The following is a 16,749-nucleotide window of genomic DNA, read 5'->3' as shown; positions in this document are numbered from 1 at the left end:
AATAATATGGCTTAATTTAGGAAAACATGAGAGGGGCACATTTGTCTCAATCTGTGCTGACCTACAGGAAGCAGTGAGATTCTTCCTTTCATTCTCCCTTAATATTAAGAAATATTATAATTAGGTCATCATTGAGAACAAGTTTCAGACAATACTTCCATTACTTTCCTAAACTGAAGCCAATTATAATTTTAAATATAAATGTATTTTGGAGAATGGAAACCTAAATTTGGCCAGGAAGGAAAATCCCACTGCTAACAGGTGAGACGGCATTAGGTAATCCCAAGGATGAGTAGGCCGTTTATCGTGTGACATGCGTCAACTTCATTCTCTCTCTCACCCCCTGCTGTACCCATCCTGTACTTTTATGATTTTTCAATAAAGATTTGGATTATATTGTGCAGCTTTCCGTTTTTTTGTGTTCACATGTGACTGCTAAATTTGGTCAGGATCAAGAAAAAACAGGCAGTAGCTTTATGAAGATTACACATGAAATAAATATTGAAACTGTGTTGGGCAATACAGTGCTTTCTAGTGCCTAACCAGAACAGAATAGGCATAGAAGGACATCTTGTCCAGTTCAGTTTTATAGCAACCAATAAGAAAAAAAACATTGGAGTCTGCCTGCTCAGTGGGGAATCTGTCCGCTGATCCCTGCTGAGCAGGTGGATAGCTGGTCCTTGTCCGCTCTACATTAGCACAGACACATCCCGCTCTCCTCTATGGATGGTCTGATGTAAACAGATCGCCTGTCCCTTTACAACCAACTGCAATCCAATCTGCTAGATGGATGAGGAACAAATCCCCACCTGTTTGTTTTTAGCGGGTAGGATTGGATCGGATGTTGGCAAATGTCAAAAAACAGGCGGACCTGGTCAGTCCACCCCTGTGAAAGGGCCCTAGAGAACAATTTCACCCTATATGTATTTTGCATTATGCATTCTGTAGTGAGTAAGAGAAGATTGAATCCTGTACTGAGTGTTCATTGCTCACTCCAGGAACAGTTGGCAATTTGAGTTTCAGCCAGTTTGGTCAACAGTTTGTGAATTCTCCCATCTGGTAGAATATGTTAACAAATGCATGTGGTGTTTGTGTCCTACACCCTCCAGTCTAGTGGTTCTTCGCACATGCAGAACTCACAAGAAATCTCCCCACTGGCATTGCCAGCAGTATTGAAGACCTGATGAATGTGATCATGCCCCACTCCACAAGATTCGAACCATACCCAACACAGAGAAATATTTTTTTTAGATGACACTATTCTTTAGGCAATACTATTGCTATAGCAGCAATATAAGATGATTTTCTTTTAAATCAATGGCTGACAGAGATGCATCATAAGGTAAAATATAAGACCAAATCAAAACTATGGGGGAGAGTTATTAAAACTGGTGCACATTAATCTGGTGTAGCTGTGCATAGTAACCAGCTTCTAGGTTTTAGCCCAGGTTCACATTGATGCAATTTGGAATGCAATTTGACATCTGCCGCCAATAGCACCGTCCAAATCGCTGCCATGCCGACTTTGCGCTGCCGTACCAATTGCCAAAAAGTATTTTCTGTACTACTTTTGGCGACTTCGGGTACGATTTCAATAGACATCTGTGCAGGAACCCGCACAGATGTCTCTGAAATCGCCCTTCCGAAGTCGGACTGACATGCGGATATGAAATTGTGCAAGTTCAGCTGAACTTTCAGTGTGAACCTAGCCTTATTGTCAAAGCTTAATTGAACCAGCTGAAGTTAGAAGCGGATTAGTTACTATGCACAGCTCCACCAGATTTTGTGTTTACCAGTTCTAGTAAATCTCCCTCTACAGTATGTGTCTTTAAAGTATATTTTAATCAGTTTTTTTGTTCTGTGGTAGTCATACTGTGGTTGTAAAATTAAATAAACCAGACATAATATAATTACTCTCACTGCACATTTCATATGTCTGCCCGAATTAACAAACCTGGATCGAAATGTACTTCCACTATGGCTCTGATGGAGTTGCTAGGACCCAAGTCCCGTACACGGATGCTTCTGAAGTCCCTCTTCACATCAGAATTTCGGAAAAGATTATCCAGCTGGAAGACAAGTAGACAGGAGTATTATCAGAGGAGAACAAAGAGGTTTGGTCTAAATGAAAAGCAGGTTATAGTAAGAAACTATTAATATAACTGAATATATTCAAAGTCCCATCTCAATCCAAAACCAATAAATCAGTTTTCCATGGCAATTGACAAGTTAAACTATATGCTGGCTTCTCATATCTAATTTCAAGATATATTTACTAGAATGTCTACTTCAGTTTAACTGTGTTTGGTACTACAGAGCCGGAATGATGGTGCCACTTTGCCTAAATGAACACCTACATGAAAAATTGACAAAAAAGAACGAGGAATATAGATGGATAAAAATGTCAGAGGCACAAAGTATTGATGAAATTATCACCACTCGTGTCTACGAGGGATGTATGGAGCCAGAGTGCACAAAATGAAAATATCGGTACTAGCTTTTAACACCTTTACCAACTCAGTAGCAATAGGAAAGCAGTACAAAATCTTAAACACCCAAAAATGTCCTTTCTACACTTAGCCTCTCCACTGGTTCATGTTGGCTGACAGCAAAGCTTATGCAGAGAAGCAGTCATAGCTAGTATTAGTTAGTCATATGCATCTCAACTTGTTCTATAACGTTGATGTTTTGCATCTTATCCAAGCCACTTTTTGTTTAGTTATAATGAGTGTCAGGTAGAGACTCTGTGTGAATATACAGCAGATGCTAGTCACCTTAACCCAATCAACTTGGCATGTGTCAAGGCAGGTGTTGATTGTCCAAGAACAGGACTGGAGGTGTGAAAGTTGTGGAACCACCCTGTTCTAGTTACATAGTTCCATCCCTTGGTTTTATGGAGTCTGCGGAGGTGCTAATCATTAGACCCAAAAGGCTGAAGGTGCGAAATGTTGTCAAATCACCAGGGTAGGAATATTAATGGCATTATATGTGGAGAACAGATGACGTAGAAGGCCCCCAACCTTGTTTAGGCATAATTGTTTCCAGTTTAAGAGAGATGGCCCCTTTACACCTTTTGCAAACAAGTTACCGCCCCTGTCCAAGATGTTCCAATTTAAAGATTATCACTTTTTTTTCTTAAGCATTACAAAAACTACTGATTGTTTTCAATTATAGGACTAAAGAATTTTAGGTAACAGTAAAAAAAAAATCTGAATGCAAAGGACAGTAGCTAAGGATTTTGGGAGAGGAAAAATAGTAATAGCAAGAAAGTAATTTTTCACACTTCAGCAGTCAGCCATGTACTTTGCCTGACCTGCATTGAAACAATTAAATTCAAATAATTTACAAGGTCCAATTACCATCTCCCATATTGTGTTCCCTGCTTTACTACTTGGAACGTGCCCTGCTACTTTTCACTTTTTTTACTTGGGACATAAACAGTATCTCACATTTTTGTAAATATTTTATTATACCTTTTTATATGACAACACCGAAGAAACTACACTTTGCTGCAATGTATAGTTGTGAGCATACAGCTTGTATAACAGTGTAAATTTGCTGTCCCCTCAAAATAACTCACACAGCTATTAATATCTAAACTGCTGGAAACAAAAGTAAGTACACCCCTAAAAAAAATGTCCAAATTGGGACCAATTAGCCACCCCCCTGTGTCATGTGACTCGTTAGTGCTACAAAGTCTCAGGTGTGAATGGGGAGCAGACATGTTAAACTTGATGTTATCGCTCTCACTCTCTCATACTGGTCACTGGAAGTTCAACATGACACCTCATGGCAAAGAATTCTGTGAGGATCTGAAAAAAAATTATTTTTGTTCTACATAAAGATGGCCTAGGCTATAAGAAGATTTCCAAGACCCTAAAAATAAGCTGCAGCATGGTGGCCAAGACTATTCAGTGGTTTAACAGGACAGGTTCCACTCAGAATAGGCCTCGCCATGGTCGACCAAATAAGTTGAGTGCACGTGGTCAGCATTATATCCAGAGGTTGACTTTGGCAAATAGAAGTATAAGTGCTGCCAGCATTTCTGCAGAAGTTGAAGGGGTGGGGGGGTCAGCCTGTCAGTGCATAGACCATAGGCTGCACACTGCATCAAATTGGTCTGCATGGCTGTCATCCCAGAAGGGAGGCTCTTCTAAAGATGATGCACAAGAAAGCCCGCAAACAGTTTGCTGAAGACAAGCAGACTAAGGACATGGATTACTGGAACCATGTCCTGTGGTCCGATGAGACCAAGATAAACTTATTTGGTTCAGATGGTGACAAGCGTGTGGGGCGGCAACCAGGTGAGGAGTACAAAGACAAGTGTGTCTTGCCTACAGTCAAGGGTGGTGGAGGCAGTGTCATGGTCTGAGGCTGCATGAGTGCTGCGATGCTGGGGAGCTACAGTTCATCAAGGGAACCATGAATGCCAACATGTACTGTGACATACTGAAGCGGAGCATGATCCCCTCCCTTCAGAGACTTGGCCGCAGGGCAGTATTCCAACATGATAACGACCCCAAACACACCTCCAAGACGACCACTCCCTTGCTAAAGAAGCTGAGGGTAAAGGTGATGGACTGGCCAAGCATGTCTCCAGACCTAAACCCTATTGAGCATCTGTGGGACATCCTCAAACGGAAGATGGAGGAGAGCAAGGTCTCTAACATCCACCAGCTCTGCGATTTCGTCATGGAGGAGTGGAAGAGGACTACAGTGGCAACCTGTGAAGCTCTGGTGACCTCCATGCCCAAGAGGGTTAAGGCAGTGCTAGAAAATAATTATGGCCACACAAAATATTGACACTTTGGGCTAAATTTGGACATTTTCACTTTGGGATGTACTCACTTTTGTTGCCTGCGGTTTAGACATTAATGGCTGTGTGTTGAGTTATTTTAAGCGGACAACAAATTTACACTGTTATACAAGCTGTACACTCACTACTTTACATTGTAGCAAAGTGTTATTTCTTCAGTGTCGTTACATGAAAAGATATAATAAAATATTCACAAAAATGTGTAATTACCAATTGTGGTGAGCAATGAGACTGGTTACCACAACTAACATCAGTCACCATGTGCAGATCTGCTGGTGCTGATAAACTCCAAGTGCTGGTTTTCGGTTATGAATATTGAATTCTTACAGCAGTTTTTTTTTTTACCTAAAATAATCCCAAGGGGTGTGAATTTACATAATGGTATGGTCAATCAGGTTCGTGTGATTGCTTTGTGACACAAGTGCACTTTTAACTGCTCGCTAACATTTTAAGCATCCTGAAAAGGGTAGACCACCAACAACCACCATTGGCTGCCATAGTGAAACACTATACAGTTCTGTACATCAGTGTGTGTGTACTTGGTAGTAAAAATGACATAAAAGATTTAGCACATTCATACATCTGCCTCCTTATTATCACAAAGTTGGACATTTATCATACCACTTTTTCCACTTCACAAATCCAATTAGAAATGAGTGGGGAATTGAATTCACGCTTGCAGTATATCCGCATAGCGCCACAATGTATGAGAACATTTTCTTGTGACCCTTTTCTAAACATACCAGGTGGTATCATGCCATCCATCCCAATAAATTTTATTTCCCATAAATTGTTTCAGATATACATAAGAGAGAAATTTGCAGAAAAAAAAAAAATGTCTAATGCGATATGATCCTGCCTCTTTTTGTGTAACAAGAAATAAATAGCAGTCATTGTGCTCTTGAAGATTTATGAATGTTAAGGTCATTTTCATCCGTAGATAAAATCAGAACCCAGAATTGAGGTTGTATAAAAAACACAGTGCTTTCGCTGTACTGAGATGCCAAATGCCCTTTAAGTCAATCACTTGGTAGATACAGGAGATATGTTTAAAATGGAAATATGAAAAGGAACAGAGTCGAACAATACTAGCTTAATGAGTGTGGTTTATATTAATTCTTTTATTATGCTGGTTTCCATGGAAGCAAGATATTAAAGACCCTGTAAACTTAACAGAAAGAGCAAGCCCTGGCATTAAAAAATATTAAAAAGTTACATTAAAGTGATTCTCTCAGATATGAAACGAAATGACAATGTTGTAGAACATCCTGCATGAATGTAAGCCTAGCTTTTGGGTCTTCATTTATGCAACCTCTGCTAAGAAGCAGTGTAGGCACTTTCTAGTCATATTTTCCACTCCACAGCATGAATCTCTTAAAAGTCTTTAGATCTCAACACTGCTCTGTACCTGGAAAGCAAGGAGGACTGATCAAAACAGACAAACACCGAATGTGGACCCTGCAGACGTAGCAGCAACAAGTTTGAATCGCTGAACTCTTGGTTGCCAGATTTCTTCACTATCGTCTGTTTCCTCTGAAGGAAACCTCTAATGAGAAAAATATTGCTGACCATTCTTTACAAACACGCTACAAACGTACCGCACCCCTTTACCCAAGACCAAAAATGTATAGAAAATGCACGTCAAATGCAACGCAAAGGGCATGCATAATGCATTCAGGCGCATGTCAAGTACGCTTCAAATGCATGAAAACATGTGGTAAGGAGAGAGGCACTATTGCCCATATCTTTTGGTTTTGCCCAGTAATTAAACGGTTTTGGGAAGAGGTTCGGAAAATCTCTCAATTGTTTACCGAATACTATCTTGAGGAAGACCCGGCCTTATTTCTATTACAATGTACACATATTCCATCAGAGAGATACAAGAACTCATTGTTATGTCATCTGGTGAATGCAGCTAAAAGCTACATCGCCACCTGCTGGAAGGAAACAGGGGCACCGCGAATTTCGCAATGGTTAAATAAAGTAAGGAAAATTGGGATCATGGAGAATTTGATCCCTATGCCTCTGGAGGAAAGGGAAATTATAGTGCAAGTCTGGGCCCCATGGGAAATATTTTTACAGTCGGAGGAGGGGAAGGGGTTGATTGGAGAGGAAGCTGAGGATTAGACCAAATGGTTAAGTGATGTAAACCTTACCTTCGTTGGGTGGGGTCGGCTTCCACCCCCTGTCTCCCTCTTCCCTACCCTCCAACTGCTTCTTCCTTTTTTTTTTCTCTCCTTGAAAAGGGAGAGGGAAGAGGCCCGCTAAGGCCCCTTTCACACATGCGGATGGTATGTCCGTATTTCATCCATCCGTTTGTGGATGAAATACGGACATACATTCATCCCTATGGGATAGCGGGTGTCTGCGGATGAGCATCCGCAGACACCCGATTTCGTCCGCCTCCGCAACAGTCCGATTCTGCAGACGGAGGAAAATCCTATTTTTCTATCCATCTGCAGAGCGGATCGGACAAACACGGACACACGGTCCGTGCTCGTCCGATCCCCATAGAGGAGAGCGGAGATCTGACAGGGCGGTCCCTGCACAGTGTGCGGAGACAGCCCTGTCCGCAGCCGGCTCAGCGGGGACAACGGAGCGATCCCCGCTGAGCGAGCGGATCTTCACGGGGCGGATCATTACTGATCCGCCCCGTGTGAAAGGGGCCTAAGGGGAATCGATATTGTATTAATATTAATATTATATTAATATTGTTTTGTTTGTAAAAAAGGCAAGAATATAATGTGGTGTTTTTTTTTTTTTTTTTTATGTTTATTTGAATATGTGGCTATTAGAAAGTATTTTGTATATGTAATTTTCATTAACAATTCATGTTTTGTATTTTTGCAAAGAAATAAAGAATAAAAAAAAAAAGAAAACATGCAGTCAAAAATACAAAGTTCTGTGCAGTTTCTGGTGTGACTGGGCCATTAGTGTCTCAATACTTTCAGGGATGAAGGTCAAACATCGTATTTCTCCCAGTACAATTTGTGTATAAAATATGCATTATGTTTTCAATAGAATCTACAATAAAGAAAAAACGTAGTTTGCAGAAACAAATCACACCTTTTGTTCTAATGTCAAACCTATTTTAAAGAAACTACAATCATTTTAGATCGCCGTGATTGTAGTTGGGTGTTTGAGGTTCCACCTTATATAGTGGAGATCTGAAGCCGTGAGTAAAATTGTTCTCTAATGCAAACGAGGCACTGCCTGAATGGTGGCAATCACACGTGGCATGGAAGACATTTCCAGACGCCGGTGGCAAGACAAGTTGCGTATGCATGTGAAGCACAGTAGAATGTCACAAAAGCTGACGGTAGTATCTTAAGGAGCTTCTGAAGGATCTCCTTATGGTGGACTGTAGATGACCACTGGCTGCTAAGATACAGTGTGCAGATGGAGCTGAGCACAGCTTTGTGACAGAGCTCTCCCAACAGGAATAACAGCAGAGTGCTCACAGATTGGTAATGTATAAAGAATTTTGAGACTGTCTCTCAGTACCAGAGCAGAGAATTTGTCTCAATTATGTGCATGCACCCCACATTGAAACTAAAGAGGCAAGTGTGTCACTGGACTCAGTTAACACTTCACTATTATCTTCATGCCATGTCTAGCTCTTGAAAAAAGGTGCCACCAGACAACTTAGAAAAGGGGGGGGGGTTAAGGTGCGCTACGGACGCTCAAAAAAATTTTGAGATAAAAAAAAGCGCTTCAGACGACGTCCTATGACAAAACGCGTAGGGCGTGGCCTAAGGTGTACACTCTCTCACTACGGCGGCGGCGGCGGTGAATTCAAATGCTGTGACCAGCTTACACATTGAGGTGCTTTTTTCATCCTTCGTTTTGTGAGTAGCATTTCATGCACTTAATAAAATGTGGTTTTAAACTGGATTACACTATGTATGCTTCATTCTGTTTTTAATGAGGGAAACTACTGGATGGTAACCGGAGCAGCTCCATATAGCGACACAGGGGCTTACACTGTGGAGGCGCATTGACCCCTTAAGGGGTAGGGGAGCTGGTGAGTGCGAAATATTGTCTTTATGCACGGAAATCGCACCGGTTGCAATCCAGGAAGCCACTGAGCACTGAAGCACACTGTCACTTTTGTTCCAGAAAGGACTTTCCAATATAAATTTTCTGCTGCTGGATTTGTGTATTAAAGCGGAGGTCCACCCTAAAATGGACCTCCGCTCATCGGAATCCCCCCCCTCCGGCGCCACAATTGGCACCTTTCAGGGGGGAGGGGGGTGCAGTTACCTGGATAATCCAGGTAACTGCACCCACTTCCGGGATAGCTGTCTGCGGAAAGGGGCGTAGATTATGCCCCTTTCCGGAACTGCCCGCCCCTTTGCGCAAGTGCCCCGCTGCCTGCTGGGAAACACACAGTTCCCAGAGGCAGCGGGGACCGTCCGGATTGCGCCGCGCGGCTCGCGCATGCGCAGTAGGGAACCGGGAAATGAAGCCGAAAGGCTCCATTTCCTGATTCCCATACCCAAGATGGCGGCGGCAGGACCCGACAGACGACCTAGCGATCGGCTTCGGGTGCCGACATCGCGGGCGCGCTGGACAGGTAAGTGTCACTATTTTAAAAGTCAGCAGCTGCAGTATTTGTAGCTGCTGGCTTTTAAAAAAAAAAAAAAAAACGCGGAGTCCCGGTGGACTCCCGCTTTAACTTACATTTGCATTCTTCTATTTAGCGACTTTCATTTAGCGACTTTACAATATGTAAAGTACCGTATTTACATATTGCGGCACTTATAGAAGCACGTAACACTTTTTTCAGTATATATTGAAACTGTGGCACTTTCATAAGCACTTAGCACTTTTTATCATGTGATTTGTACAAATGCACATATGCACTTTTTTCTATAGAAAGTATATTGAATTTTTTTGCACTAATATACAGTAACTTAGTGATAATTTAAAACAGTATTTCTGTAACACTTTCATGCACGATTCATACTGTTATTTGTATATTGCACATATGGAATTTTTATTTTTATTTTTCATTTTTATATCTTAATTTCATTTATGTGTAGAATTATCAGTAAGTAATTTAACAACAAGGTACAATCATTAGCAGGTGAGTTCCCTGCAGATACTAGGTATAATTAACAGCAGGTGAGCGCCATAGCTACCTCTTTAGTATTTGTCCACCAGACAACTTAGTTGGCAGGAGCATAGGCTAATCATTGATACACCTTCGTAACTTAAATGCAGACCCATGATAATAAAAATGGGTTTCTAGATGGACACAATGTATATTTCCGCTTGCACCTTTTAGCACATACAGCAGATACGGGGTTCTCCCCTGTGGCCACCACCTTTCATACTAACAAGCTGCAGCAAGCTGACATAAGGGCTTTAAATGATATATAAAAGGAAATATTGGTCTGCAAGTAATTGGTTAAATCAATAAAGGACTAGAGGCAGAAACGTCTGTACAGGCTGCTTATTATTGTCCCAGCAGAAGATTAATGTATTTATTTAGGCATTGATATTTTCCTTTTAGGTCTTACGCACGGTAATAAAGGCCATTCTTCTAGACCAGAAGATGGAAAAGTGGGTTCCGTTCTTTCCTCCAATCACATCTGTGTTACATGTATCCCACAGATGGATGAAACATAATCTCAAGCTTTCAGATACCTCTTCCTAATTAGCCCAAAAACTAGCACCAAGGAGAACAATACCAGCAGTAATCCTTCTAGGACATAACTGGAGGAGATGATAACAAACTATTTCTCTAGTGACTGGACATACGGCAGACAGAGATTAAATGCTCTCTCAGTAGTAAGGAAGTGAAGGGAATAGCAGTGTCTGGGAATGACAAAGAGAAAGTAGAAATCTAATTGTGAAGACAGAGGATAAGAAAAGATATAACAGAATGGAGGTTATTTATGAAAAGGCAAATCCACTTTGCGCTGAAAGTGCACTTGGAAGTGCAGTACCTGTAAATCTGAGGGGAAGATCTGAAATGAGTGGAAGCTCTGCTGATTTTATCATCCAATCATGTGCAAGCTAAAATGCTGTTTTTTTACTTTTCTTGCATGTTCCCCTCGAATCTACAGCTACTTTACTTCCAGCGCAAATTGGATTTTACTTTAGTAAATAACCCCCTATGTCTCTCAGTTTTCTGTCAAATTGTCAGAAGAGCAGACTTAAAAGGGAACTGCTCAAAAAGAGAACAAAAAAGTAGTCCTAAATTATAATCGTATCAGCCCACATGTTATATGTATGTATACCTTTGTGCTGTCCAGTGTCACATTTAAAGTGTAAGTATGGACAAAAGCCAATCATTGCCTATGTTAAAATCAAACCAATGTGTATTTAGGGAGCCCAATGCTGTTTATGTCCCTTTCTGTATCGGAATGCATACATGATGATCCTCACAGTGAAAGTGTTGCTGATCCATTTCCTGCATAAGTGACAACACTGCATGGTGCCGAAAAATCCCCAACTCCATTGATATCTTCTGTTTAATTATTCTGACAAGAGTTTTCACTGAGGTCTACGATACCGCCATACACATCCCTACTGCTCCAGATGACAATAATCAAATGACTGTTGTACAATGTGCCAGAGCTATTAAAACTTTAATTTTTGACCAATCAAGAAACACGAGTGTTCAGTCCAGCACTGAACCACCAGAGGGAGCTTCCAAACCATCCCATTTCTCTTTGCCTTTCTTTGCATGTGTTGTGCTGGTAAAGAAGCACTGTCATATATTTCAATAAGCATTTATAACTGGTACAATGCAGGCAGCTACCTCATCTGTTCGTGGGTTAGCCGAAACAAGGGACTTTGAAAAACAAAGTAAAAAGGCACACCAGCAAAATAAAAGACATCATAAAAAAATAAAGCAAGCAGATGGGAGATAAACCTGGAGACAAGGTTTGATCTCTATCTTTTGGATTGCACTTCATAGAAGGGATTCTAAAATATTATCTCAAACATTGCAATGACTACACAGCTTCAAATCCCTTATCACCTCTTCAACAGTACTGCCACTTCTTCAGCTGTCCTGGCACAAGCTTTGTTGTCCACAAAAAAAAAAAAAAAAAAAAAGCTGCTGTAAAGAAAACATTTATTGGCCCTGAGCTTCAATATTAAAGGCAAAACACAAACAGTTCTGCATTTCAAGCATAGAGTGATCTGCTGCTTATTTAAAGGATCTGTACAAAACGCTGGCTGCCATTTTTCAATACTTGTACATAGAAACATTCAGAGGCTAGAGTGCAGAGTCTTTATAGGTAAATACAATTTTTTTTGCCCATATATTCATAAGATAAAATCCCCAACTTGGGCTTCAAAGCAAACGCCAAACCCCATCTGCATGAAACAGGTCGGCAGCACGGCATGTCAAAAACAAAAAAATATTATATTTTAATCCATGCAGTTGGGGAACAACACACAAGAATTGATATGCTTCAACCCTGGTGGGCTTTGGTCATAAAAAATGATAAAAGTTCATCAGGTCTGAAACACGCCAACATTTGTGTACTGTTCCCCACTACCTGAATGGATTGAAATAAAGAAGATTTTATATCAGGGATATGCAATTAGCGGACCTCCAGCTGTTGCAGAACTACAATTTCCATGAGGCATAGCAAGACTCTTAGCCCTTGTACACACGGTCGGAGAATCCGTCGGAATGTGTCCTATCGGACCGTGTTGTCGGATAATCTGACTGTGTGTGGTCTGCATCGGACTGATTCCAACTTGTTGGAAATATTTTCCGACCAACTGGTTCGATCGGACATACTCCGATCATGTGTAGAGAATTTTGATCGGATCAAGTGCCACGCATGCTCAGATCAAATTCATACATCAAAGCTATTGGCTACTAGCCTGAATGTAGTCCCATCGTAACGAAATTACGTCATCACGTTCTGAATGATCGGATTTTTCGACAACTTAGTCCGACCGTGTGTATGCAACAGTTTCGGACAAGATCCGATGGACAAAATCCGACGGATTTGGTTGTCGAAATCTCCGACCGTGTGTACAGGGGCTTAGCCCTTGTACACACGGTCGGACATTCCGACGGAAAATGTCCGATCGGACCGTGTTTTTGGATAATCCGACTGTGTGTGGGCTTCATCGGACTGTTTCCATCGGAATATCCGACGGTTAAAGTTTTAGAGCTGGGCTATAAAACTTTCCGACAACATGATCCGATCGGACTTTGTCCGATTGTGTGTAGAGAATTCCGATCGGACAAAGTGCCACGCATGCTCAGATCAAATTCCTAGACCAAAGCTATTGGCTACTAGCCTGAACGTAGTCCCGTCGTAACGAAATAACGTCGTCACGTTACGTACGATCGGATTTTCCGACAACTTTGTCCGACCGTGTGTATGCAATACAAGTTTCGGACAAAATCCGACAGATTTTGTCGGAATGTCCGACCGTGTGTACAAGGACTTAGAGCCACAAGCATGACAGGCAGAGGCATGATGGGACTTGTAGTTTTGCAACAGCTGGAGGTCCGCTAATTGCATATCCCTGTTTTATATTTTTTGATATGCTATGTTGTCAATCTGTTTCATGAAAATTGTTGGACAGGGTTTATGGCTGTGGCATGGCACAGGTATTGTCTATCACATGCGATCACAGATTAACAGGGTAGTAACACACCATGTCACTTTTGTATTATTCACCAAACCCCCCAATAGATCCCCAAGCAATTAACATGCCCACCCCAGTAACTAAATCTGCAACCATTATAACCCCTCATAGAGACCTAACCCCTTATCCCTTGTATAGTATGTCTGCTCTCCCGCCAAAGAAGCAGTGTAATCACACACTTGCTCAAGGTAATGGCAATGGAAAGAATATTTGCACTTAACAAAGGTTCTATGGGCCTTCAGGATCAGGGGCCTTTCCCCCACTGGCCGTAGGCTGTAATAAGTAACCTGGCTAAGATATTAACCCTTCTTTACAATATCTAAAACACATCTTGGATGGAGTTTGGCTTTACTTCTACCCATCATGGTTTTATTAAATAAAGGGTCAAAGTAGTCATCAGGCTGTACCACAGTTATAGCCTATAATTGTATGAAAAGGATGCAACAGACCAAACATGTAAAATTAACACAAGAGTTTAGAAATTCTCTTCCAATTGTCATACCAAAAGATTTGATGCCATAATACAACGCCCATACAGTAGCAGATATGGATCATAGGACAGTTCAAATGGTTGCAGGTCAAACAGTTCAGGGAAGGTGTCTTTCAGCCCTTCTCTTCTAATCTTAGCATATAGTTTCTTATTGGGCATAAATCAGGGGTTGACAAATTTGCTTGGAATCTAGGAGCCAGCTTAAAAATTTAGGAGCCAGGTCCGTGACGGCGATCCGGACCTGTCCCTGGCCTGACATGGAGGGGAGTGAGGGGAATATAGCAGCGCCGCCCCCCCCCCCCTCTCCAAGTCATTGCCCATAGCTCTTAGAGGGACATTTTATAAATTTTTTTCAAATGACAATTTTTTTTCAATTGCATTTTAGTGTAAATATGAGATCCGAGGTCTCTCTGACCCCAGATCTCATATTTAAGAGGACCTGTCATGCTTTTTCTATTACAAGGGATTTTTACATTCCTTGTAATAAGAATAAAAGTGACACAACATTTTTTTTAAAAGAACAGTGGGAAAAAAAAAAAAAGTTAAAATAAGCAGAAAAAATAATAATTTTTAAACGCGCCCTGTCCTGCCCGCATATAAAATCGGTGTTCGAACCACACATAGGAGGTAGCGCCGTGATCGGTAGAGCGAGAGCAATAATTCTAGCCCCAGACCTCCTCTGTAACTCAAAACGTGCAACCTGTAGAATTTTTTTAAACGTCGCCTATGGAGATTTTAAAGGGTAAAAGTTTGTCGCCATTCCATGAGCGGGTGCAATTTTGAAGCGTGACATGTTGGGTATCAATTTACTCGGCGTAACATTATCTTTCACAATATAAAAAATAATTGGGCTAACTTTACTGTTGTCTTATTTTTTTATTAACTAAATTATTTTTCCCAACAAAAGTGCGCTTGTGAGTCCGCTGCACAAATACGGTGTGACAGACAGTATTGCAACAACCACCATTTTATTCTCTAGGGTGTTAGAATAAAAAATATATATAATGTTTAGGGGGTTCTAAATAAAGGGAAGAAGAGGCAGGTAATATAAAATAGGCAGAGGCATTGCTGGTTTGTCATACCAACGGCGACCACAAGAGGGCGCCAGATTCCATAAGGAATCATAGGACCGCAGAAGGCCTCAAAGCCGCGGCCTAAATTTTCGGCCGCCGGCGGAACGGCCCGACGCGATCACGCTGGGGGGGTCCACAGAGACAGGATACCCCCAGCTGTGCTGCCCCAGGCGCAAGGTCGCTATTTCTAGTCGCCAATGCGACCTGGCGCCCGGGTTTTGTCGAGCCCTGGCATAAATAGTAATACTGCATAGAGGTTTTCACATTACACAAGATATATATAGAAATACTGATCCTCAAATATTTGGAATTATTTAACTGTGGATGTAACTGAAATCCAACTGTATTTAATACTCATATGAAATCGCTCAAATAGAAGACAAGTTTCTTGGTGAAACAAAGTTTGTTTGTAAGAAAGCATTTGCAGGAGAAGACAAACTCCACAGTATATGACTTACTGTAAATATGTCCTCTCAACTGGAGCCAATGGTTGTATTGAATAAGGCCCAAAGAATCAGTCACCCCATGGTACACCTCTGAAATTTGTAGCTATTTAATATACAGATTAGAAGGGGACAATTGACTACAATTCCCAACCTGAACAAGATTACAGCAGCAGATAGGATGGCATGAAAACATGCAACCAGCAAATGCCATCATTGTAAACTCGAAAGGTAAACAGAAATGTAGCTTTTTTTTAATTAAACACGTTTTTTTTTTGTTCTGGAAAGAGTAGGGGACGTTTTGCCCCTTTGTCAAGTTTTTATTGCTGTCTGTGACCCCCTGGGGAGATTCACCATTCCATTTGTAGTGGTTACCCTTGTCTTTGGGGACATCTGTTGCAGGGACAACTATCTGAGAGAGAGGTGTTTCCCTCACTTTTGGGAGATTACCGCATAATTCTTGTTGCACCACTGGGATAAAAAAAGTGTACAGAAATTATCCAATGGTACACAGACAGCTAAAAATAGACTGGCAGGAGGTTTAACCCTTCCCTACGATAGCCAAAACAAAAAGAAAACTTTTGGATGTGTATACACGTTAGGTTTTTCTGATATTATTCAATACGGCAAATTTTAGCCACAAAAAAGCACACAAATCTATGATATTGTATAAATCACAGTAATCAATTCCGAACAGCTTTCATTTACTGTGGTTAAATACATTAAGAAAAAAAATTCCAATCAACTTTTTTGGATAATTGGACATGAACCATAAGCTTGGGATGGATTTGGGGGGAGTAAATTTTACCCTTGTATGCACGATTAAAGCAGAACTAAGCCCTTCTATCCTTTACAACCAAAGAAGCTGCTCGAAGCTTGAGGATAACAAAAAGAAGAGGCATCAGGCACTAATTCACAAGTGTGGACATATGTGGGGTAAGACGCCACTCAAAACTGAACCAGTGCTTCAGATGTGGATATGCTGCGTATGAGCAGAGCTGCGCTGGCTGAGGCCATTGACAGCCATATCCACATCTTAAGCATTGGGTCAGATAAGGTCCATAGGATTAACGCTCCCAAAGACTCTATACTGTGCATTTTCAGCTGTGAACCAATGACAGCCTCATCACAACCCTCTAGAAGCAAAAGCCTGCCTCAATGGATCCATATTTGCCTCTTAGTGGCTCGCAGGCTTGGATTTACCCCACACCACCTCACATAAATGCAGTTAAACAGGCTCTGTTGGCTCTCTTCAACCTTCAGAAATCAGACAGCATTGTCCAGAACTTTAAA

General features: G+C 41.3%; 1 protein-coding gene across 8 annotated transcripts in view; it reads right to left on the bottom strand.

The window, feature by feature from the left end:
* The window catches only part of AGRN (agrin), a 713,847-nt gene that overhangs the window by 82,276 nt on the left and 614,822 nt on the right, over positions 1–16,749 (bottom strand). For all 8 annotated transcript variants that reach the window (XM_077458091.1, XM_077458095.1, XM_077458096.1 and 5 more), the window contains one exon: positions 1,955–2,069. In XM_077458091.1, the coding sequence (XP_077314217.1) occupies positions 1,955–2,069 (115 nt within the window). The remainder of the gene's footprint in view (positions 1–1,954; positions 2,070–16,749) is intronic.

This window comes from Lithobates pipiens, unplaced genomic scaffold (genome assembly GCF_037356315.1).
Source record: "Lithobates pipiens isolate NorthernLeopardFrog02 unplaced genomic scaffold, aLitPip1_a1.2 Scaffold_27, whole genome shotgun sequence".
In the NCBI taxonomy this organism is placed as follows: domain Eukaryota; kingdom Metazoa; phylum Chordata; class Amphibia; order Anura; family Ranidae; genus Lithobates; species Lithobates pipiens.
The sequence above is the reverse complement of the archived record's forward strand: the minus strand, read 5'-3'. Positions and strand labels throughout refer to the sequence as shown.